Raw genomic sequence first — 25,468 nt, 5'->3', positions numbered from 1 at the left:
TAACACTACATTTTTAAACCTACCCCATACCTCTTCGACCCCATTGCCTATGCTCTCATTAGCCCATCTATCCTCCAATAGCTGTTTATATCTTACCCTAACTGCCTCCTCTTTTAGTTTATAAACCTTCACCTCTCTCTTCCCTGATGCTTCTATTCTCCTTGTATCCCATCTACCTTTTACTCTCAGTGTAGCTACAACTAGAAAGTGATCTGATATATCTGTGGCCCCTCTATAAACATGTACATCCTGAAGTCTACTCAACAGTCTTTTATCTACCAATACATAATCCAACAAACTACTGTCATTTCGCCCTACATCATATCGTGTATACTTATTTATCCTCTTTTTCTTAAAATATGTATTACCTATAACTAAACCCCTTTCTATACAAAGTTCAATCAAAGGGCTCCCATTATCATTTACACCTGGCACCCCAAACTTACCTACCACACCCTCTCTAAAAGTTTCTCCTACTTTAGCATTCAAGTCCCCTACCACAATTACTCTCTCACTTGGTTCAAAGGCTCCTATACATTCACTTAACATCTCCCAAAATCTCTCTCTCTCCTCTGCATTCCTCTCTTCTCCAGGTGCATACACGCTTATTATGACCCACTTCTCGCATCCAACCTTTAGTTTAATCCACATAATTCTTGAATTTACACATTCATATTCTCTTTTCTCCTTCCATAACTGATCATTTAACATTACTGCTACCCCTTCCTTTGCTCTAACTCTCTCAGATACTCCAGATTTAATCCCATTTATTTCCCCCCACTGAAACTCTCCTACCCCCTTCAGCTTTGTTTCGCTTAGGGCCAGGACATCCATATAAAATAATTTGCCTTAATAATTTCTCTAGCTAAAAAATAGACCACTCAGGAGAGCATGGCAAAGGCACTCACCTTGTGAAAGGTTCATAGTTATTGTATTACCTATAGTTTTGTTGTATTCATACAAATTTGAAGTATGATGTATTTGGGTGTCTTTTCTAAATTTTGTATTTTTAGATCTTGCTTTTATTTCCAGCTTACTCCTCCAGTAAACTGTTTTGCTTTTCGCAATGGGAGTGCCAAGGAACAACATTACAAGTTCCGACGTGTGTTTGGCCCAGACACCTCACAGAAAGAACTTTTTGACTGTGTTGCCAAACCCTTGATAGCAGATGTTCTCAGAGGAAAAAATGGCCTTCTCTTTGCTTATGGTGTCACTGGTTCTGGCAAGACATACACAATGCAGGCAAGTGTATTCTTTCTGGTTGCTTAACTGGATTGTGTGTGAAAATGAGGGATAATTAAGTTATTGTGATGTAAGGGACACTAGGTTATGCCCTATGTTAATAAATTTTCAATGAATACATGAGACAAGTATAGAATATGAGTGAAAAACTATCTGTAGGCCCAAACTATTCAGCCTTGTACCAGAGGATATCAGATACACTGCTGGGGCAAATATACGTCTTCAAGAGGAAACTTGACAACTATGTACCTCCACCAAGCGCCAGGTCAACCAGACTGTGATAGGTATATGGAGCCAGTGGGCCAGCAACAGTAATAGCCTGGTTAACCAAGCAGTTACCAGACAAGCCTGGCCCGTGGGTGGGCTGTGGGAGTAGGAAAATTCTCATAACTGGCGCTGGACAGGTATGTAGTACCTGATCAGCCAGGCTGTGATTTGTACGTCGGTTTACGTGTGGCCAGCAGTAACGGCTTGGTTGATCAGGCCCTGATCCACCATGAGGCCTGGTAACAGACTGGGCTGCGGAGACATTGACCCCTGAAAACCCCTCCGGGTATACAGGTATCACTTTGTGGATTGAAACTGAGTTATGCAGGGATTGAAAAGTGTGAACCACCCTGTTAGATATTTTAAAATAGCATTGATAAAAATAGCAGCAATTTGTTATTATAAGGAAGTAATTTATTTTTTCTATTCATAATTTTAGGGTGCACCACAGGATGGTGGAATTGTGAGAAGAACGCTTGATGTGATCTTCAACAGTATCCATGATTACCAAACTAAGAGATGCATCTTTAAACCAGATCGCATGAATGGATTTGATGGCCAGTGTGAATCTGATGCTTTCAGTGATCGCCGAAGGTTAGATGCTAATCCAACCACTAGAATGACGAGGTCTTACAAACTAAGGTATGATTATATGGCTGTTTATCAATTCATCATGGTAAACAATTATTTGTAATATACAGTACATTAATATTTTAGATCTAAAATACACCTACCATCCGACTTACGACCAAGTTCAGTTCCGAGAAACCGGTCGTAAGTCGAAATGGTCGTAAGTCGAACTTTACTAATGAATATCAACAAAACATTTTTGTGATGACTTTATTTTATTGTTTTATTTTGGTATTTCATGTTTTACTTTTTATGTTGTTAGTACTGTATTTTATACTGTAAGGTTTAGGATAAACACTGTGTACAACACAAATAGTTGTTTATTTCCCAGAAATTTGGCATAAAAAACACGGTTGTAAGTCGAGTGGTCGTAAGTCGAGCAGGTCGTAAGTCGGATGGTAGGTGGTGAAGCAATGTAAAAAGAGAGCAAATGAGAGAGTGGGTGAGATGTTATCAACAAATTTTGTTGAAAATAAGAAAAAGTTTTGGAGTGAGATTAACAAGTTAAGAAAGCCTAGAGAACAAATGGATTTGTCAGTTAAAAATAGGAGAGGAGAGTTATTAAATGGAGAGTTAGAGGTATTGGGAAGATGGAAGGAATATTTTGAGGAATTGTTAAATGTTGATGAAGATAGGGAAGCTGTGATTTCGTGTATAGGGCAAGGAGGAATAACATCTTGTAGGAGTGAGGAAGAGCCAGTTGTGAGTGTGGGGGAAGTTCGTGAGGCAGTAGGTAAAATGAAAGGGGGTAAGGCAGCCGGGATTGATGGGATAAAGATAGAAATGTTAAAAGCAGGTGGGGATATAGTTTTGGAGTGGTTGGTGCAATTATTTAATAAATGTATGGAAGAGGGTAAGGTACCTAGGGATTGGCAGAGAGCATGCATAGTTCCTTTGTATAAAGGCAAAGGGGATAAAAGAGAGTGCAAAAATTATAGGGGGATAAGTCTGTCGAGTGTACCTGGTAAAGTGTATGGTAGAGTTATAATTGAAAGAATTAAGAGTAAGACGGAGAATAGGATAGCAGATGAACAAGGAGGCTTTAGGAAAGGTAGGGGGTGTGTGGACCAGGTGTTTACAGTGAAACATATAAGTGAACAGTATTTAGATAAGGCTAAAGAGGTCTTTGTGGCATTTATGGATTTGGAAAAGGCGTATGACAGGGTGGATAGGGGGGCAATGTGGCAGATGTTGCAAGTGTATGGTGTAGGAGGTAGGTTACTGAAAGCAGTGAAGAGTTTTTACGAGGATAGTGAGGCTCAAGTTAGAGTATGTAGGAAAGAGGGAAATTTTTTCCCAGTAAAAGTAGGCCTTAGACAAGGATGTGTGATGTCACCGTGGTTGTTTAATATATTTATAGATGGGGTTGTAAGAGAAGTAAATGCGAGGGTCTTGGCAAGAGGCGTGGAGTTAAAAGATAAAGAATCACACACAAAGTGGGAGTTGTCACAGCTGCTCTTTGCTGATGACACTGTGCTCTTGGGAGATTCTGAAGAGAAGTTGCAGAGATTGGTGGATGAATTTGGTAGGGTGTGCAAAAGAAGAAAATTAAAGGTGAATACAGGAAAGAGTAAGGTTATGAGGATAACAAAAAGATTAGGTGATGAAAGATTGAATATCAGATTGGAGGGAGAGAGTATGGAGGAGGTGAACGTATTCAGATATTTGGGAGTGGACGTGTCAGCGGATGGGTCTATGAAAGATGAGGTGAATCATAGAATTGATGAGGGAAAAAGAGTGAGTGGTGCACTTAGGAGTCTGTGGAAACAAAGAACTTTGTCCTTGGAGGCAAAGAGGGGAATGTATGAGAGTATAGTTTTACCAACGCTCTTATATGGGTGTGAAGCGTGGGTGATGAATGTTGCAGCGAGGAGAAGGCTGGAGGCAGTGGAGATGTCATGTCTGAGGGCAATGTGTGGTGTGAATATAATGCAGAGAATTCGTAGTTTGGAAGTTAGGAGGAGGTGCGGGATTACCAAAACTGTTGTCCAGAGGGCTGAGGAAGGGTTGTTGAGGTGGTTCGGACATGTAGAGAGAATGGAGCGAAACAGAATGACTTCAAGAGTGTATCAGTCTGTAGTGGAAGGAAGGCGGGGTAGGGGTCGGCCTAGGAAGGGTTGGAGGGAGGGGGTGCGAGGGGCTTGGACTTCCAGCAGGCATGCGTGAGCGTGTTTGATAGGAGTGAATGGAGACAAATGGTTTTTAATACTTGACGTGCTGTTGGAGTGTGAGCAAAGTAACATTTATGAAGGGATTCAGGGAAACCGGCAGGCCGGACTTGAGTCCTGGAGATGGGAAGTACAGTGCCTGCACTCTGAAGGAGGGGTGTTAATGTTGCAGTTTAAAAACTGTAGTGTAAAGCACCCTTCTGGCAAGACAGTGATGGAGTGAATGATGGTGAAAGTTTTTCTTTTTCGGGCCACCCTGCCTTGGTGGGAATCGGCCGGTGTGATAATAATAAAATAAAATAAAATATTTTATCCCTCTTTAACCACTTCACTGCATGTGCTGTAGTACTATGGGTTTGAGGTCATTGTCTGTGCTGTAGTACTACAGGTTTTAGGTCACTGTCCGTGCTGTAGTACTACAGGTCTGAGGTCACTGTCTATGCCATAGTACTATAGGTTTTAGGCCACTGTCTGTGCCGTAGTACTACGGGTTTGAGGTCATCGTCTGTGCTGTAGTACTACGGGTTTGAGGTCGCTGTCTGTGTCATAGTACATGGGTTTGAGGTCACTGTCTATGCTGTAGTGCTCCGCCATGAGCTCAGCTCACTCAGATAAGCCGTGAGTGGTAAATTTGGGTCTAGATATGAGAGAATGGGTCTGTGTGGTAAGTGTGCACCATATAAAAAAAATCCTGCAGCACTCAGTGCATAATGAGAAAAAGAATACAACTGCATTTTTGGTTTAAAAGTGACTTTGTGGTGTATTTTTGTATGGTTTTTGTGGTTGTATTCTTGGTTTCTTGGTCTTTTTTGATAGAATGGAAGATATATTACAGAAATAGAGATGATTTTGATTGGTTTCAGGACTGAAAATAACTTGAAATTGAACTCAAGTTAGCAGAAATGTTTGATTTTTCCGATATTCTAGAGTACACAAATTACGTCACTCATCCAGTATGTGTTCAAGTGGTTGGTTTAATACATGTTCAAGAATGCAGTGACATTATAAAATTATTATAATAATGGTGTAGTCTGCATAGCAGTAAATCTATTTTTTTGTGTGAAAAATTCAAAATGGAAAGCAGGTGTAATATAGAAGCTTGGGAATGTAACTGATGAACAGAGGAAATGTTTTTTAGTGCCAGGAATATCTACATTGTTTATTCTGGATCCTATTTTTAAATTGGCAGTTTTTGAATTTAGTGCGAAAATGGCCAAATTCCCGATTTCCGATCACTTTATTTGGTAAGTGGGCATTTTTTTTTTAAATTTTTGGACAGTAATTTTCCGATCAGGGGTCTGGACACTTGAAAGATTAACCCCTAAGGTATCAATCAAGTGCCAGGACATCATGATGTACTAGTCAGTTAAAGAACTGGAACTGGCAGAAAATAGGCCTCATCAGGTGACAGCTATTGCATAAAGTACTTTCTTACCTCAAACTTTGCACCTGTATAATTCCATAAGTATTACATCAGATTTTTGTGTTTTTGGTGCCATTACCTTTTTTATTTAAAAAAAAAAAAAAAGGTCTCTACTATTATAAAGGTAAGATATTGGCAAGACCTATTTACCTTGACATCAAATATATATCAGTGTATGGCTGATATCAGAGTGAAGAGGGAAAATGTTATATAGGATTTGCAACATTTTGGTGGCATTGTGATGTATATGAGTAAATCCTGAACAGGTGTTAGATGTGTTTTGAATTTTTTTTTCTGCATTAAAACATCTTTACCTAAAATGAATTAAAAAAAAAAAGACTACTTGTAGAGTGAGAAAAATATTGTTTAGGATTGGGCTGTTTGTGAAGTTATACATGAACAAGTACTAAACAGCAAAGGTTGCAAAACGCATCCTTAGTAAATCAATTGATTAACCCTTTGACTGTCGCAACCCCCAATCCTGAGGTGTCTCCTGGTGTCGCAAAATTTAAAAAAAAAAAAATTATTTTTTCTTATGAAATGATAGAGAATCTTTTCCCGATTGTAATGACATGAAAAAAACGAAATTTGATGGAAAACGGACGGAATTATGCTCTCGCGAAGTTAGCGACCTCGGCGCTGTTTACAAATCGGCGATTTCGCCCACTTTGAGCCCTATTTTCGGCTAATTCCATTGTTCCAGTCGCCCAAACTCATAGCTATTTCTTTAGAACTCTATTTTTTCTATCGATTGAGTACAAGAAACTGCCCATTTACCGATTTCAACTACCTAATAATGTGGTCAGAAATTTGCAATTTGGCCAATTTCACGAAAAATAAAAAATATGACAATTTCAAAATAAGGTCCAGAATGAACAATGCAGACATTCCTGGCTCTAAAATAACATTTTCTTTGCTCATCAGTCATGTCTCCAGGCCCCTCTCATATTACTCTTGCTTTCTATTTTGAACTTTTATTCAAACAAAAAATAGAAGACTTACTATTATGCAGTCTACTGCAATACTGTAATAATTGTATAAATAACATCAACCCATTCATGACTGCATATTAGAATGGCTAGTTGGACATTTATTGGAAAATGGCATCATTTGTTTACTTTTGAACATTGGCAAAAATCAAACATTTCCCCTACTTTGAGCTCCATTTCTAGGTTCTTTTTATAGTAAAATCAATCAAAATCACCTCTATTTCTATAATATGTTTTCCATTCTATCAAATGAGACCAAGAAAACGAAAATACAACCATAAATACTATACGAAAATATACCACAAAGTCGGCATTTTAATTAAAAAAAACGGTCAGAGTTTTTTTTTTCTCATTATGCACTGCGTGCTCCAGGATTTTTTTTATATGGTGCACACTGACCACACAGACCCATTCTCTCACATGTGGGCCTACCAGCTTTCTCCTGCTTGATTTGAAGCCGCTAGAATTTGAGTATATATACGTCAAACACGGTACCTCGTAAGACGTATATATACGGCCGCAACAGTCAAAGGGTTAAGTATCTCCAATTATGGGATATATAACACAAGGTCCCTAAGCCAACACAACAATGACATTGAAAATTAGACACATGCAATATCTGGGTATCTTTATTGTAGATGTTTTGCCGTCCAGTAGCTGTATCAGTATAAATTCAAGAACATAATTGGAAGACAGTAGAACTATATACAAAAGATGAAGTAATCAGTCCCTCAGCTTTGGAGTTGAAGAGCACCATAGTCATGCAGAGTCCTTCACTAACTCCAAGGCTGAGGGACTGATTACCTCATCTTTTGTATGTAGTTCTGCTGTCTTCCAATTATGTTCTTGAATTTATATTGATAAAGCCACTGGATAAGGGGCTAGTAACCCCTTCTCCTGTTTAAATTACTAAATTTAAAAAGAGAAACTTTCATTTTTCTTTTTGGGCCACCCTGCCTTGGTGGGATACGGCTGGTTTGTTTAAAAAAAAAAAAAGCCACTGAATGGCAAAATGTCTTCAGTAAAGATACCCAGATGTTGCACCTGTGTCTAATTTTCATCTTGTCAGTATTGTATACAATTCATGTACAGTGATGACGTTAAAGCATTGCTGGAATCGCTAGAGTACCAAATTTTCCTTCATAATTTTAACAGACATCTGGTTAAATCATGATCTAATTAGTATCTTTAAGTGTCCTAGACAATGATGAGGCTAACTTACAGAGGATAAAGAAGTCATTGCCCTCCCACACCTGCTTAATGACACTTAAAATTTTAGTATTAGGGGACACTTCCTTGATCATTTATTAAGGTATGGAATAATCACAATAATGTAGCCAATTTTTTTTTGTTTTTGACAGTATGGCAAGGGGTACTGTCTTTCCATACAAAAGTTGCCATGGCACTGGGCTTCAACCTGCTTCAGTGCCTCATATAATTTAATTTGACTAACAAATACTAGCTACAGTTGTAGTTAACTTCTGTTACTATTATATACAACTATTGAGTATTTTTGCATGTCACATGTCTTGTATGTTGCTGTAATATTTCAGAAGAGATACTGGTGGGTCTCAGGACACGTCACAACGCATTCCAGACACTTCTCGCATTGAAAACATTGATGATGACAACGTGTTTTCCATTTTTGTGGCCTACATTGAAATATACAACAACTATATTTATGATTTGTTAGAAGAGCTTCCAGAAACTGGACCTTCAAGGTAAGACTAGTTAACTCTCTCTAATCTATTCTCTCCATAAGTCCATGATGTCTAATTTCATCTTCTGTATGAGAATTTAAGTTAGAGGTTCTCAGTCTCCTCAGGTTGTGGGGGTAACCAAAGATGCAGCAGGTAATTTACCTTTGGATTTCCACACTTAGGGGCTTCAAGAAGACGATGGCAGCCACTGGTTCTCTGTTGGTTCTGGAAGCTTGGCATTTTTTCTTAAGTGCCAAGGGTCTATTGTTATATTGGGATGAAGAGGTTAAACAAGTAATTTTAGCTATTAAACATTTTTCTTAACATGCTGGCTATCACCCACCAAAGCAGAGTGACCTGAAAAAGAAACACTTTCACCATTTGCACTCGCTGTCTTGCCAGAGGTGCACCGATGTGACGGTTTAGATGTCTTAAACAACAAATATCCCACACCTCTCCTTAAGAGTGTAGGCACTGTACTTCCTACCTCTTGCCTGGCTACATTCACAAAATATTACTTTGCTCACACTCCAACAGCTCGTCAAGTCTCAAAAATCATTTTGGCTCTATAGATGAAATGATAAACGGTGCCATATTCCAAGCAGGATATCATGTAATGCAGTAAGATAGAGGAAACAGAGGAGGCAAAGGAGTGAACCAAACCTCTTTACTGTACTTGAGTTTGTGTTTTTTTCCTATGATTTTTGGCACCACCCTGTTGACCAACACCAAATGGAATACTACTGGGCTGCTTGTGAATAGATTTGAGTATTAGCAAATTTTTTGTAGTGGCTATGTTTTGTGGCTTGGTGCATTATCCCTAAATTAAAAACTCGACAAGATTTTGTTGTAAAATGGGCTTTTTTTTTTTTTTGCCCAAATTTCTTTTAAAAGTTAATATGATTTCATCTTTTAAATACACTAATATCTGTCTAATTATTACATTTCTTTTTACATGATCAGACCCAGATAATATTTTCACTACACTAATCTGCACAGAAGGCAGATAACCTTTGTGATGTATGTGCACTGGCAAACATGTGGTTGATTGTTGCTCCAGATGGTAGAATGTTGGTTAAACAAGCATCTGCATTCATTACTGATTTGATAAATTGTAACTCGTTTTAAATGTTTATTACAGGGGACTACAAACTAAGATTCTCCGAGAAGACTCGCAGCACAATATGTATGTTCATGCCTGTACAGAAGTGGAAGTTAAGAGCCCTGAGGATGCTTTAGAAGTAAGCATTGGTTTACTGTGCTTACCTGTTCTAGCATTTTATCATAAATTATTCTAATGTGCATTTAGAAAATTAATTTGTAAAAAATTGTTACTAGTACGGTTGTACAGTTTTCACTATTTTCACGATGGGCACATGAAGGTTCCTGTACAGGAAGGTCCCTAACTAACAAATGCCCAGGTTAGGAAGATTTGCATCTGTGAGAGAGATCCAAGAGATGGAATATTGAGAAAATAATTATTTCAAGGATGCCAATCTGCAGTTTTGAACTTGTTTTTTCAACGAAGTGGCTGTATTCCACCGAGGTAGGGTGACCTAAAAAGAAAAACCAAAGAGTTCTGAACATGTGATGCATAATTATTCTTTGTATTATAATTTTCTATAGGATTATAGTCTCAGGGTTTCTAATAACTTGTAACTTAGTCATAAGTTGAAACAAATGAAAAGCAACTTGTTTGCAAGTTGGGGACTCATTTTATAATCAAATTAAACTTATTATAATATATAATGAGCTTAATTGTTTCTTTTAGGTCCTGTACAAGGGTGACAAGAGACGCAAGATTGCATACACACGTTTGAACTGCGAGTCCTCCCGGTCACACTCCATTTTCACTATCAGGGTTGTTCAGGTAAGCTTGGATGTATGAAAGTTCATTGGCAGATCACCTAGACTGCCAGTCCAGGTCGTTGGCGAATGTTGTAAGTAGGGTGACTTCGTATATAAATTTATCGTAATACTAGTAATAGTGATGGGTTAAAAAATATAAGCAGGTGCTAATGTTCTGCTCTTGGGTTGGATGCTTCATACTGTATTTGACAGGTTAAAAAATGACTAGATGCAGAATGGCCAAGATGAGTTACATTGGCTGTTTCTCACTGAGGCAGAGTGACCCGATAAAAAAGAAACTTTCATCGTCATTCATTCTATGTCTGTCTTGCCAGAGGTGTGCAGATACAACATTTCAAAAACTGCAGTGTATCTCCACCCTTCAAATTAGACTTCTTGGATGCCATTATTAATATAATGCAATGCTATTTTGATAAATATTTCATGTTAGGATATGTATTAACTACAGTACTTTGCATCCTCCAATTTTCATTTTCTAGGCACCACTTGATGCCCAGGGTGAAGATGTTGTAACAGCCAAGAATGCCATCACTGTGTCACAGCTTTCACTAGTGGACTTGGCTGGTTCAGAGCGTAACACCCGCACAAAAGCAGTAGGTGACAGGATTAAGGAAGCAGGTAAGAGGAATTCTCTTAGAGATTGGCAATATTTACTGATACTTTTAGAATTTTTCAGCAAGCGTGTGTGAGCGTGTTAGATAGGAGTGAATGGAGACGAATGGTACTTGGGACCTGACGATCTGTTGGAGTGTGAGCAGGGTAATATTTAGTGAAGGGATTCAGGGAAACCGGTTATTTTCATATAGTCGGACTTGAGTCCTGGAAATTGGAAGTACAATGCCTGCACTTTAAAAGAGGGGTTTGGGATATTGGCAGTTTGGAGGGATATGTTGTGTATCTTTATATGTGTATGCTTCTAAACTGTTGTATTCTGAGCACCTCTGCAAAAGCAGTGATAATGTGTGAGTGTGGTGAAAGTGTTGAATGATGATGAAAGTATTTTCTTTTTGGGGATTTTCTTTCTTTTTTGGGTCACCCTGCCTCGGTGGGAGACGGCCGACTTGTTGAAAAAAAAAAAAAAAAAAAAAACTTTTAGAATTTAAGTTTTTTTCTTTACACAACGGGCGTCTCCCAGTGAGGCAGAGTGACCTGAAAAAGAAGAAATGTAAAGTTTTCTTTTTGCATTTGGTAACGTTGGAGAGGTTATACAACATTATTTCAAAGCAGCATCCTGCCTTCTGAATTCTTTTGTGGGAAGTACAAGTTCAATTTTTAAATGATTGCGGGATGCTAGTTTCTGACTGTCTAGCTGAGGAACATTTGAGTGTACAACTTAATATACCTTTAACTTACATTCTTATTTTAGCAAATTCAGACCTTAAATTTTGAGCTTTTGGGCTTCATATATTATCTATATACTAGAATGGACATAAACTGACCAGCACTACAGTAGTTCATATAAAATTATTTGCTATAAGGCATACCTACCAGCTTTCATGTTGATGAGGCAGTAGAATATCGATTTCATGGACCTCCATTAAACAGACTGAAAACAATGGACAAAGTCCTCTAGGTGCAGAAGTAGAGTTATTATTCACTTTCATATTTTGGGTGATTAGGTAATCTTCTTTCTTTCTTTCAACACACCAGCCGTATCCCACCGAGGCAGGGTGGCCCAAAAGAAAAAAACCAAAGTTGCTCCTTTCAAATTTAGTAATATATACAGGAGAAGGGGTTACTAGCCCCTTGCTCCCGGCATTTTAGTCGCCTCTTACAACACGCATGGCCTACGGAGGAAGAATTCTATTCCACTTCCCCATGGAGATAAGAGGAAATAAACAAGAACAAGAACTAGAAAGAAAATAGAAGAAAACCCAGAGGGGTATGTATATATACACTTGTACATGTATGTGTAGTGTGACCTGAGTGTAAGTAGAAGTAGCAAGACGTACCTGAAATTTTGCATGTTCATGAGACAGAAGAAAGGACACCAGCAATCCTACCATCATGTAAAACAATTACAGGCTTTCGTTTTACACTCACTTGGCAGGACGGTAGTACCTCCCTGGGCGGTTGCTGTCTACCAACCTACTACCTAGGTGATTAGGTAATGTTTTTAATAAATAAATATCTTTCTTCTTTCAACAAATTGACCATATCCCACCGAAGCCTGGTGACCCAAAAAGAAAAACAAAAGTTTCCTTTTATAAATTTAGTAATGTATGCAGGAGAAGGGGTTACTAGCAGTGGCATGCAGAGGAAGGGGAGCTAAAGGGGCGGTGGCCCTGGGCATCCAAATAAGTGGGAAGGGATCCAATTAGAGAGGAAATAAGATAGTGATTTTCAAGGACTCAGTGACCAATTCTCATTTCTTTTGAACTTGAATTCAGTAGTAATTGAAGACGAACAAGAAAGAGAAAAATTAAAAAGGAATGTTTAGACTTTGCAAATTATTATGATAATGATGTGGCAGTCATTCAGTTATATGACGAAATTATTGCTTTTGTGATGCTCCTTCGAGCTGAAGGGAATAAAATTCCCCCTGATCCTAAAGATGTTCTGGAGTCTTTACTGCAGTATGGGAGGGATGTCTGTCTGGCACTGTGTTACATACAGATTACTGCTTACAATTGCATTTTCAGTTGCAAGTTGTGAAAGGTCATTTTCAAAACTGAAATTAATAAAAACATATCTGAGGTCTTCAGTGTCACAGGAGCGACTGACCAACCTGGTTTTAATAAGCATTGAAAAAGAATTTCTCACAGCTGATGCAAAAAGTGAAGTAGTTCGTGTTTTCTGACAGGATGTATCATTTGGGAAAAAGAACTTAATAAATTTGGTTGATTTATATTTAAATTGAATAAAGTGTTAATTTCATGTTTCATCTGTGTTTACATATTCAAAATATCTCCCTTTCTCATAATATTTCTCAGTACTAGGCTTTATACTTGAGTCTTTGGGGCATACAATCAAGGAGTTGACCCCGGGCATCACCAGGCCTACAGAGGAAGAATTCTGTTCCACTTCACCATGGAGAATAAATAAATATACCCAGAATAATATCCTCCCATCTTAGGAGTGAAAAACAAAGAATTAAGAGCAAGTTATTAAAATGTCAAAAAAAGATATCACTGCATTTTGTAATTGCTGGGTTGAAGGGTTGCAACAACCCCTGGGCCAGTTGGGGCTGAATGTAGACAACAGTTAATATTCATGGGTATAAATAGTGAGTTGACAGTAAGAAGTTATAAATAAATAAATTTTTTTTATTTTATTCATAACAAAAATGTTAGTAGCAATGTTTTTTTTTTTTTTTGGCTTGATGTGCAGTTGGATTGTGAGCAAGGAAAAAAATTAGGAAAGGATTTGGGAAACCAATTAGCCTGACTCGAGTCCTGGAGGTAGGAAGTACAGTGCCTGCATTCTGAAGAAGGGGTAAGGATATTGTAATCAAAGGGTAGTCTAAACTGTTATGTAAGCACACTTCTGGAAAGATAGATACTGACTGATTGACGGTGAATGCTTTCTTTGGGCTACCCTGCCTTAGCTGTATAGCCCTTGTGGCTTAGCGCTTCTTTTTGATTATAATAATAATAGTACCCTGCCTTAGCAAGAGAATGCCGTTGAGGTTAAAAAATAAAATATTTTTAACTCGGTGGCTAACTCTCACCAAGGCAAAGTGATCGAAAGGAAACAGTCACCATGCATCTAATAGCTGTCTTTCCCAGAAATATGCTATCATCACAGATTACCCTCCACCTACAATATCACCCCTCTAAACTGTCATATCTGGACACCTCTGCAAAGACAATGATTGTGTGAATGATGTTGAAAGTGTTTTTTTTTTTTTGGTCACCCTGCCGCGGTGAGAGACGGCCAATGTGTTACAAAAAAAAAATTGTCTTTTTTCTGTATGTACGTTGTGAACATCAACTGCGCACATGTATGAATGCATGTACACATGCAGTACGTACTGTGCTAATCATAGTAGGGTATAGTAGTAGTAGTAATGCTTTTATTTTTGTTACATTTTTAACATTATTCGGCATTACTGGACACCACCTCACCTGCTCCCCCCTATTAATCTATTAAATTGAAGTTTTATTGTACTGTCATTCTTTACCTTCAAGACACTATGGTTTGTGCATGAGGTATAAATCAACCCATTTGTTTGTGAAAGTTACACCTCTGCAGACAGTGATTATGTATGAGTGATGAAAGTTTTTTTTCTTTCTTTTTGGGTCACCCCGCCTCGGTGGGAAACAGTCGATGTGTTTAAAAAAAAAATTAAACTCTCATAATGAGCTATTTACATTTCTTAAAAGTGGTGCTCTAGTGATAACCTGTTGTTAACAAATGGGAAAGCAGGGGTAAAACAATGGTTGGGTGACACACTTGCTCTGCTTACTGTGCTCTCATCTCACCCTCCCTCCCCACACAATTGCCTTTCCCCACACCATATGCTATATGTCCAGTTACTTTATGCCCTTTCTTAAGAATGTCGTCATAAACCAATTTAGAGGATACTTACAGAGAGATTATTAACAAATAGTGGTGCTGAGCTTGGGGGATCTCATGAATGTGGAAAGCTCACCTAGTGACAACCTACTCCATTAGCATAAGAGTGAATTTTTTCACAATATAACAGACTACTGGTAGAAATAGGGTCACTGCATGTACTGTTAAGTTAATTTGCAAAAAATGAATCTGCAAAAAATTATTTCCGTTTTATTTGGAGGTAGGAGGCTTAATGCCCAGTAGTTACACACAAGGTTGAAAGCTTTTCTACTCGCAGTATGATAAATTTGATTGGCATCAACTTTCAGGTAACATCAATAACTCGCTCATGAACCTGAGAGCTTGCATTGAAGCTCTTCGAGAAAATCAGATGACTGGAGGAGTCAGGAAAGTGCCCTACAGAGACTCCAAACTTACCCACTACTTCAAGAATTATTTTGAAGGGGAAGGCAAAGTGAACATGGTAGTGTGTGTAAATCCCAAAGCTGATGATTATGATGAAACCCTTGTGAGTATTTTAATCCTACTCCTGATTTCCTTTTCTATTTTTTTTTTCTCACCTTTTTTTTTTTATACTTGGAGCAAAGGGCTCATATACATGTCTAGTCATTAGCTTTACATAGAATGACAAGTTGATACCATCTTCATGAGGTTCGTCTCCTGAGTGCAGAATTTTTGGCAACTTGCTCTTCAATTTACTAATAAAAGTAGTTGATGTTAATTCTGGTGTTTTCTCTTCACAAAGTGCCATTTGTGACATTTCCAAATGAACATTTTTATCTGGTTGTACTTTTCACATCTTCTCTGTGTTTTTTATTATATATAGTAATTTTTTTTTGTCTTAGCATGCCTGCCATTTTGTGTTCAAATAAGATTTTAGTCTGTGTATTCTTATATTAATGTACATAAATAAAATAAAATTTGTCATATTTAAATGTATGGTAAATAAAGAATACAACGGCACAAATCTGTGACTGGAACGATACACAAATAACCTGAACATAGGTTTATTTGTGTAGTGCAGGGCAAATCTATAGATATTGCAATTTATGCAGTCTCGTTTATGTTTGAGGCTTAATTGATTACTATATAATTTAATATGTTGTGTATCTCTATACGTATATGCTTCTAAACTGTTATATTCTGAGCACCTCTGCAAAAGCAGTGATAATGTGTGAGTGTGGTGAAAGTGTTGAATGATGATGAAAGTATTTTCTTTTTGGGGATTTTCTTTCTTTTTTGGGTCACCCTGCCTCGGTGGGAGACGACCGACTTGTTGAAAAAAAAAAAAATAAAAAAAAAAAAAATAATTTAATATGAAACTTAAGTGATTTGGTCCATTTTTTTAGGTCTGCACCTCTACAAAGACAGGTATATGTCTTACCTTCTTTGTCTCCTATTTTTGGCAAGAAATGACTAAGGTGTTAATTCTTTTTATAAAACTTTATAGCCTGTGATGAAGTTTGCTGAGCTTGCATCTGAGGTTAACATCCAGCGTGGACCTCAGACTGTGAAGCAAGACTTGGGACTGCTTCCTGGAAGAAGGCGTGCCAATCAACTATTCAAGGACGTGCGTAGGAGGCTAGAAACTGAGGGTGAAAATGTCAAGGTAATTTAACAGCACTATTTCACTCTTGTACATTAGAATTCAGCCACATTGTTCATACATTATGAGTTTGATCATTAAATTAACAATGTTGGTGTATATTGTTAAATTACCATGTGACTATTTTTAATATTTATTTTTTATGCTGAATTTTAGAATCTGGAGGTTGATCTGACTCCCATATACACATTAGCTCCTGAATGGCCATCCGTTGTATACACACCAGAAATCATGGATGATGTAGTTGCCAAGCTCAAGGCTTATTTGCTGAAGAGGATCAACAGTAGAGAGAAGCTTAAATCTGATCTACAAGACAAGAGTAAGATTTTGCAACACTTCTGGTGTTACTTGTTTCAAGTTCATTAATAATGATAGATAGGATGGAGAGAGGCTTTGTGTGCAAGGGACACGGACATACAGCAGGCATGTGCGGGTGTGTTAGGAGTGAGTGGAGACAGTTGGTTTTTGGGACTTGATGAGCTGTTGGAGTGTGAGCAGGGTAGTATTTTGTAAAGGGATACAGGTAAATCAGTTAGCTGAACTTGAGTCCTGGAGGTGGGAAGTACAATGCCAACACTTTAAAGGAGGGGTTTAGGATATTTGCTGTTATATCTGAGCTGTCATATCTGTATGTCTGCAAAGACTGATAGTGTGAATGATGGTGAAAGTTTTTTTGGTCACCCTGCCTCGATGGGAGACGTCCAGCATGTTAACAAAAAAAAAAAGTTATAGCTATAATGTTGATTTTACCTCTTCATCCCATGGAACCAATAGAAGAGAAATTCCATTGGTTTTTGGCTGAATTTGGGAGGGTTTGCAAAGAAGGAAATTAAAAGTGAATATAGAAAAGAGTATAGTGATGAGAGCAAAAAAAAAAAGTATGTAGGCAGTGAAAAATTAGAGTGAGAGAGTGAGAGAGTGAGAGAGTGAGTGAATGAGAGAGTGAGTGAATGAGAGAGTGAGTGAATGAGAGAGTGAGTGAGAGAGAGTGAGTGAGTGAGAGAGTGAGTGAGTGAGTGAGTGAGTGAGTGAGTGAGTGAGTGAGAGAGTGAGTGAGAGAGTGAGTGAGTGAGTGAGAGAGTGAGTGAGTGAGAGAGTGAGTGAGAGAGTGAGTGAGTGAGAGAGTGAGTGAGTGAGTGAGTGAGTGAGTGAGTGAGAGAGTGAGTGAGAGAGTGAGTGAGAGAGTGAGTGAGAGAGTGAGTGAGAGAGTGAGTGAGAGAGTGAGTGAGAGTGAGTGAGAGTGAGTGAGAGTGAGTGAGAGTGAGTGAGAGTGAGTGAGAGTGAGTGAGAGTGAGTGAGAGTGAGTGAGAGTGAGTGAGAGTGAGTGAGAGTGAGTGAGAGTGAGTGAGAGTGAGTGAGAGTGAGTGAGAGTGAGTGAGAGTGAGTGAGAGTGAGTGAGAGTGAGTGAGAGTGAGTGAGAGTGAGTGAGAGTGAGTGAGAGTGAGTGAGTGAGAGTGAGTGAGTGAGAGTGAGTGAGTGAGTGAGAGTGAGTGAGTGAGAGTGAGTGAGTGTGAGTGAGTGAGTGTGAGTGAGAGTGAGTGAGTGAGAGTGAGTGAGTGAGAGTGAGTGAGTGAGAGTGAGTGAGTGAGAGTGAGTGAGTGAGAGTGAGTGAGTGAGTGAGAGTGAGTGAGAGTGAGTGAGAGTGAGTGAGAGTGAGTGAGAGTGAGTGAGAGTGAGTGAGAGTGAGTGAGAGTGAGTGAGAGTGAGTGAGAGTGAGTGAGTGAGAGTGAGTGAGTGAGTGAGTGAGTGAGTGAGTGAGTGAGTGTGTGTGAGAGTGAGTGAGTGAGTGAGTGAGTGAGAGTGAGTGAGAGTGAGTGAGTGAGAGTGAGTGAGTGAGAGTGAGTGAGTGAGAGTGAGTGAGTGAGAGTGAGTGAGTGAGAGTGAGTGAGAGTGAGTGAGAGTGAGTGAGAGTGAGTGAGAGTGAGTGAGAGTGAGTGAGAGTGAGTGAGAGTGAGTGAGTGAGAGTGAGTGAGAGTGAGTGAGTGAGAGTGAGTGAGAGTGAGTGAGTGAGAGTGAGTGAGTGAGAGTGAGTGACTGAGAGTGAGTGACTGAGAGTGAGTTAGAGTGAGTGAGTTAGAGTGAGTGAGTGAGAGAGTATGGAGAAAGTAATTTTTTTTAACACTAGCCGTCTTCCACCGAGGTAGATGGGGTCTATGAAAGACGAGGGAACCATAGAATAGACAAAGGGAAAAAGGTGGATGATGCATTGTAACAGCTGTGGCAATAAAGGTTTTTATCTCTGGAGGCAAAATGGGGAATATACCAGAGTATAATTGTACTCTTACTGTAGTATGAGTGTGTAGCATGAGTTTTAAATGTTGCAGTGAGGAGGAGGAGGAGGAGGAGGATGGAGAAAGTGGAGATGTCATGTTTGAGGAAATGTGAAGTGTGAATATTATGCAGAGAATCAAAAGACCGTGTGAGGTTAGGTTACTAAAAATATAATTTGGAGGACTGTTGAGGTGGTTTAGGCATTCAGGAATGGAGGCAGAATAGGATGACAAAGAAGGTATGTTAATCTGGGGTGGAGAGGAGGAGGGGGATTTTAATATTCAGCAGGTTTGTGTAAGTGCATTAGAATGGAGTGATGACAAGTGGTTTTTATGATGAAGTGTTATTGGAGTGCGATATTGGTAAAATTCATGAAGGGATTTAAGGAAACTGGTTAGCCAGGCTTGAGTCCTCGAGGCAGAAACTTCAGTGTCGGCATTCTAAAGGAGGGCCAAGTATGTTGCAGTTCAGAGGGTCATCTGAACTGTGTGATGTCAGTACACTTCTGGCAGGACCGAGATGGAGTGAATAATGGTGAATGTGTTCCCTCTATTTTGGATTATTTTACTTTGATAGAAGACAGTCATTGTGTTAAATTGTTTTTCATAAACTGATGAAAAAGATCAGTGATTTTGTGAGAATTGCATTTTAAAATGGCTTTCCAGATAATAATTGGCATAAGCTAGGACTCCAGTGTCACTGCTAAATGAGGAAATGACTAGGAAATTGTAGGATTTAACTTTCATCCACAGCAAGGTGCCAAGAGGCAGTGAACTCTAATTTATCAGAAGGAGCACATAATAGTGTGTTGCTTATTCTTAAACTTTTTTCCTGAGATTCTCTTGAGGTTCACACTGATATATATCAAGAATGGTGAACTTTTTATAATACACCTTCCTTAAACCTTCCCTGCTTTCACATTAAAGTTTCCTGAAGCCAATATTTCTATTGATTGAAAATTCCCTAAGGATTAGCATACCACTGAGTATCTCTCACTTACACTACTCCCACCTCAAGGTGAATAAACATAAATTTATATACTTCTCATATCCCCCCCACTCTTCAAAGATCTAAACTTACTCCCATTTCAGTACATCCACACTTACTACTGTGCAATCTATATCTACAGGGCCTTAAACTCTAATATCAACCTTGACCTAAAACGCTTTCTTGATAGTTGTGACAGAACCCACAGGCATAACACCAGAAACAAACATCTCTACGACATTCCCCGTGTCCGACTAAACCTTTACAAAAATTCAATGTATGTCAAAGGCCCTAAAATCTGGAATACCCTACCTGAGAACTCTAGAACTGCAGACACATTCATCACCTTCAAAACTACCATTAGAAAACATCTTATCTCCCTGATACACCCCGTCAACTAACTTCACGAATACCACCTGGTGGTTCACACTTACACTCGCTCACTCATTTGACCATAAACAGAAATATTAATCTCAGTCTTAAAATAATGAATCCTGTGATACTCCAATACTGAAACTATATACTGTGCCAAAACAAAAGCATTCACATTGCTAAACTCACAAAATAGTATTTAGTCACTTAGCCATAATACCAACTTACCTCATAATTTGTAATATTTTACATTTAAGAATAAAACTAAGTATGCCCGAAATGCCTAGCCATGCTAAGCGTTCTAGTGGTACACTCTGTAATCTCAATTTTACTACATGTAAACCAAACAATAACCAAATTTCTGTAAACTCAGCATTGTAATCCTTATAGAGAATAAACTTTGAATTTGAATTTTTTAAAAACACTGACTGTCTCCCACTGAGGCAGGGCAATCCGAAAAAGAAGAAATGAAAGTTTTTATTTTTACATTTAGTAATCTATACGGATGGGATTACTAGCCCTGGCATATCACTCACCTCTTATGAAACTCATGGCTTATTCTCCACTTCCCCATGGAGCTAAATCACATAATTGTCTAATTTAAAAATTTATAAGCTTTCATTTCTTTGCATAAATGTTCATTAATTATCAGTGCTACACATTTTTTTATCGTATCAAATTGCTCACACCAAGGCTAGACATCAGATTGATGGTATAACTATTATGCTTTATTTCACAGAAGTGACCTATGTGGTCAAAGTGCTCTGTAAATGTTACCACCATTACTTTTATATCACAGTATTTGTGGTGCGTTCAAGTGTAATGGAAATGGAGAAAGAAAATATCTTAATGAAAAAGGAGATCAGCGATCTGCGTTCCCAGTATAGTGATGCCATGGCGAAAGTCCGGAGCATGGAGTCGATGCTGCTTAATGCTGAATCTGTAAATGAAAGTTTACAAAGGAAATTCAATGATTATAATTATCTCGTGGATGAATGTAATGCTGTGGTGAGTGGCCAAAATCTTGTTACAAAATCATTATTTAGTAATGTATTGTTAATATACAAAATAGTAAATTGTTACTTAACCCTTTGACTGTCGCAACCCCATATCCTGAAGTGTCTCCTGGTGTTGAAAATTTTTTTGGAATTTTTTTTTTTTTCTTATGAAATGATAGAGAATCTTTTCCCGATGGTTATGACACCAAAAGTACGAAATTTGATCGAAAACTTACGGAATTACGTTCCCGCGAAGTTAGCGATCTCGGCGATATATACGCATCGGCGATTTCGCCGACTTTGAGCCCTATTTTCTGCCAATTCCATTGTTTCAGTTGACCAAACTCATAGCTATTTCTTTAGAACTCTATTTTCTCTATCAGTTGAGTACAAGAAACCGACCATTTACTGATTTCAACTACCCAATAAAGTGGTCAGAAATTGGCAATTTGGCCAATTTCATGCAAATTAAAAAATATGCCATTTTCAAAATACGGCCCAGAATAAGCAATGCAGACATTCTTGGCACTAAAATAACATATCCTCTGTTCATTAGTCATGTCTCCAGGCCCCTCTTATATTACTCTTGCTTTCTATTTTGATTTTTTATTCACACAAAAAATAGAAGATTTACTGTTATGCAGAGTAGTGCATTATTGTAGAATTGGTATAAATAATATCAGTGCACTAGTGAAAGAATATTAGACTTCCCAATTGACGTGTATTGGACGTGTGGTGTGATTTGCTTACTCTTGAGCATTGGTAAAAATTGAACATTTCCGCTACTTTGAACTCGATTTCAGAGTCATTTTCATCGTGAAACTCATCAAAATCATCTCTATTTCTGTAATATGTTTTCCATTCTTATCAAATGAGACCAAGAAAATGAGAATACAACCATAAATACTATAGGAAAATACACCTCAAAGTCGGCGTTTTAATCAAATAACATGGTCGGAGTTTTTTTTCTCTCATGATGCACTGCATGCTGCAGGATTTTTTTTATACAGTGCACGCTAACTACACAGACCCATTCTCTCACATGTGGGCCTACCAGCTTTCTCCTGCTTGATTTTAAGCTGCTAGAATTATTGAGTATATACATGTATGTATGTATGTATGTATGTAATATTTAGTGAAGGGATTCAGGGAAACCGGTTATTTTCATATAGTCGGACTTGAGTCCTGGAAATGGGAAGTACAATGCCTGCACTTTAAAGGAGGGGTTTGGGATATTGGCAGTTTGGAGGGATATGTTGTGTATCTTTATATGTTTATGCTTCTAGACTGTTGTATTCTGAGCACCTCTGCAAAAACAGTGATAATGTGCGAGTGTGGTGAAAGTGTTGAATGATGATGAAAGTATTTTCTTTTTGGGGATTTTCTTTCTTTTTTGGGTCACCCTGCCTCGGTGGGAGACGGCCGACTTGTTGAAAAAAAAAAAAAAAAAAAAAAAAATACATGTATGTGTCCGAAACACTGGCTCGTAAGACGTGTATATGGCCAAAACAGTCAGAGGGTTAAAAGTTTTCAGAATCAATTGTCTGTGGGTATTATATACATCAAGAAAAGATTCAGCATCTACTATTGATCCTGGCTTTGCATTTAATGGGAGTTTTAGAGGTTTGAGGGTCGCTGCTGTTTATTTCCCATTTATGTAATTTTTGTTCATGTTTCTTTGGTCTAAATCTGCCTTCTTTTGGTACAGTGAATATTTGGGAAGATAGCCTGTTGAGATTAAAATATTTTTAAATAAGATTTTAAATTTTAAGTAACCAATAATGGCCAACTGCAAATTATTGTTACAGGAAAGAATTTTATCAATTTATTTAAACTTCTTCATTATCTTTTTAAATTATTCTGATGTAAATTATTTTTAACCTATTTGTGGTGCAGGTGATCTCATTATTTGCTATAGTAATTTACTTTCTGGTAATATGCAAACTACAGTAGAAGGCTCCTCGTCACTTGATATCTTTGCTGGGCCTTTCCATATTTGTAGTGCATAAACCACCACTGCCTTTGGGAGACCAGATGCAATACATGTGACCAATTTTTGAGGATTATTACTCACCTGCAGCCTGGCCTGTGGCTAGAATTCCTGAGTGACAGCCTGATGATCTAGATTATTGTCACCTGCAGCATGCTGGCCAGCATAGCTATCACAGCCTGACTAATCAGGCACTGCATATGAAAACCTTTCTGTTACCTCTCAAGATTTCTGTACTTGTGTCAAGTATATTTCTCACATCTGCTGGTAAAAAGTCGAAATGTCATGGACTTCGGGTGTTGGCAGTGTTGTCTAATTCTGTTTATGGCAGCCATACTTTACATTGAGTCTATTCTGCATTTCTTTCCATATATCTCCAGTACATTATTTTAGTGTACAGGTTAGGCACATGGTCAGAGTATTTTTCATGCATAGATAGAGATACGTATTATATGAGGTGCTGAGAAGAAAATCGATGAACTAACCAGTGAGTGAAAATTACACTTTCTAATCCAAAATGTTCATCATTCTTTCAAGTATCATAAACATACTCAGATTGGCAAGTTTCTCACTTTTACTCTGCCCTTTTCCATTGTGAATAAAGAGATGTTTGATCATGTGGTCATGTCCAAAAACAGTGATTTAGCTCCCAAGAAAACCGACAGACTTGCTATACCACCTTAATGGCCATTAAATTTGCTTTGGAATGAGACCACTTTGATCAGAATTGTATGCTTGGTTACTGAGATAGTGTTGCAAACATGTTGCAAAAGTTTGTAGGCGACTTTTCTCAAAAGTGACACTTGGCGAGTTCGTTAGTTTTCTTCCCGTCACCTTGTACGAGGTAAAGTGTGTTGGACAGAATTTTAGCTAGGTTTCCAGATGCATATCTTTGTTTGATCAAGCATGTGCTACTGATGCTGCTGCAAGTGACAGGGCATGCATAAATTCCTATATGCAAGCTTAGATTTTCCCTAATATGTATGTATAAAACTTTTACTGAGTGCTTTGTGTTTTTATAATAGTGAAGCATCTAGTGATACAATTGTTCCACAAGCTTGCTAACCTTTTCTAGTACCCGTCATTTTAGCTTGGTGTCAGGATTTGAGCTGCCCGAGTACCCAGCAAAATTATTTGGCCTAAACATTTCCCCTTTCATCGAAATTTGTAGTGTGATTAGTAGTATTAGTGCAGTCATGATTGATTTCTCAGAGACGGCCGACTTGTTGAAAAAAAAAAAAACAACAGATTAAGATAACTGACAGTTGGTAATGATGGCAGTAAATTAATAATAATGATGGCCACTTTTTATGCTACAATGAATGACCAAAGGGTTTTATTGCTTTCTAAATAATGAAAAAACTCAGCTTGCTGTCTTCATTAAAATAAGATTTTATGTTTGGTCATTTTTGTTTTTAAGAAGGTGAATTAGTTACATGAAATGGTCTGGGCCCATCCTTAAGTATAATATTAGCATTAATATTATCACTGTGTAAATCACCACCTTGACACCTGCCATGGCAGGTATGTTTATTATCCATCAGAACCCTTGTACTGTGATAAATCTGGCCAATGTTAAAGGAATTGGGAAATCTTAAACAAGACCAGTCTTCACCATAGGCATTATGCAGAGATGGTGCTAGCATAGATTGGGATATACCTTTACCTTTGATGTACCTTTGATGAGTTCCAAGAGTTTTTCTACTCCCAGAGCCTGGCCTTGGGCCAAATTTATTTGGTGCTTGCCTGGTCAACCAGGCAGATTAGTTTGTAATATTTATGTGCATTACAGGTGCATGACATAATTCTAAATGCTAATTATAACTTGCTTCTCCCCACTCTCTCTCTCTTTGTTTTTTTTAAATCCTTTCCACCAAAGTAGGTATTATTAGGGGGCTACTTGTCTATTTCTTTCCCAGTTGAAGTCAGTCGGGAAAGCCAATCATTTCTTGACTGCACTAATTTTGTATTAATGTTGGTAGAATTACTGACAGTATGTTAAGTAAAGGGACACAAATGCAACTAATGTGACATTTTATTGTAGCAACGTTTTGCTCTCCAGGAGCTTTGTCAAGCTGTAACGGCTGGACAAAGCTCCGGAGAGCGAAACATTGCCACAATAAAATGTCACAGTTGCATTTATGTCCTTTTACTTGGCACTAATTTTATTATTCTGATGGAATGTGTTTTGTAAATAGAGCTGTGGACACTGTTTATTTGTACTGGGTTAGTTTATGAATGGTTTTTTAAGTGTACTGTGATACCTTGGATACATCTTTCATTCATTAGCGTGAAGAACTAGACATGGCCAAGGCACAAGGGCAGATAGAGAAGCAAAGGATGAAAGCACGACTTAAAACTAAATTAGAACAAGAGAGAGAGAAGCTTAAAACTGGCATGATTGCTAAGCTTAGTCAGCAAAAGGTAAGTGTTTATTT

General features: G+C 38.1%; 1 protein-coding gene across 3 annotated transcripts in view; it reads left to right on the top strand.

Moving 5' to 3' along the window:
- The window catches only part of LOC128699980 (kinesin-like protein KIF23), a 52,670-nt gene that overhangs the window by 6,665 nt on the left and 20,537 nt on the right, over positions 1-25,468 (top strand). For all 3 annotated transcript variants that reach the window (XM_053792841.1, XM_053792839.1, XM_053792840.2), the window contains exons 3-13: positions 1,033-1,242; positions 1,949-2,151; positions 8,273-8,440; positions 9,561-9,660; positions 10,191-10,289; positions 10,768-10,906; positions 15,115-15,314; positions 16,257-16,415; positions 16,569-16,731; positions 20,842-21,050; positions 25,320-25,454. In XM_053792841.1, coding sequence (XP_053648816.1) covers positions 1,033-1,242; positions 1,949-2,151; positions 8,273-8,440; positions 9,561-9,660; positions 10,191-10,289; positions 10,768-10,906; positions 15,115-15,314; positions 16,257-16,415; positions 16,569-16,731; positions 20,842-21,050; positions 25,320-25,454 — 1,785 coding nt within the window. The remainder of the gene's footprint in view (positions 1-1,032; positions 1,243-1,948; positions 2,152-8,272; positions 8,441-9,560; positions 9,661-10,190; positions 10,290-10,767; positions 10,907-15,114; positions 15,315-16,256; positions 16,416-16,568; positions 16,732-20,841; positions 21,051-25,319; positions 25,455-25,468) is intronic.

Source organism: Cherax quadricarinatus, chromosome 64 (genome assembly GCF_038502225.1).
Source record: "Cherax quadricarinatus isolate ZL_2023a chromosome 64, ASM3850222v1, whole genome shotgun sequence".
In the NCBI taxonomy this organism is placed as follows: domain Eukaryota; kingdom Metazoa; phylum Arthropoda; class Malacostraca; order Decapoda; family Parastacidae; genus Cherax; species Cherax quadricarinatus.
This window is presented reverse-complemented; position numbering and strand designations above follow the sequence as displayed.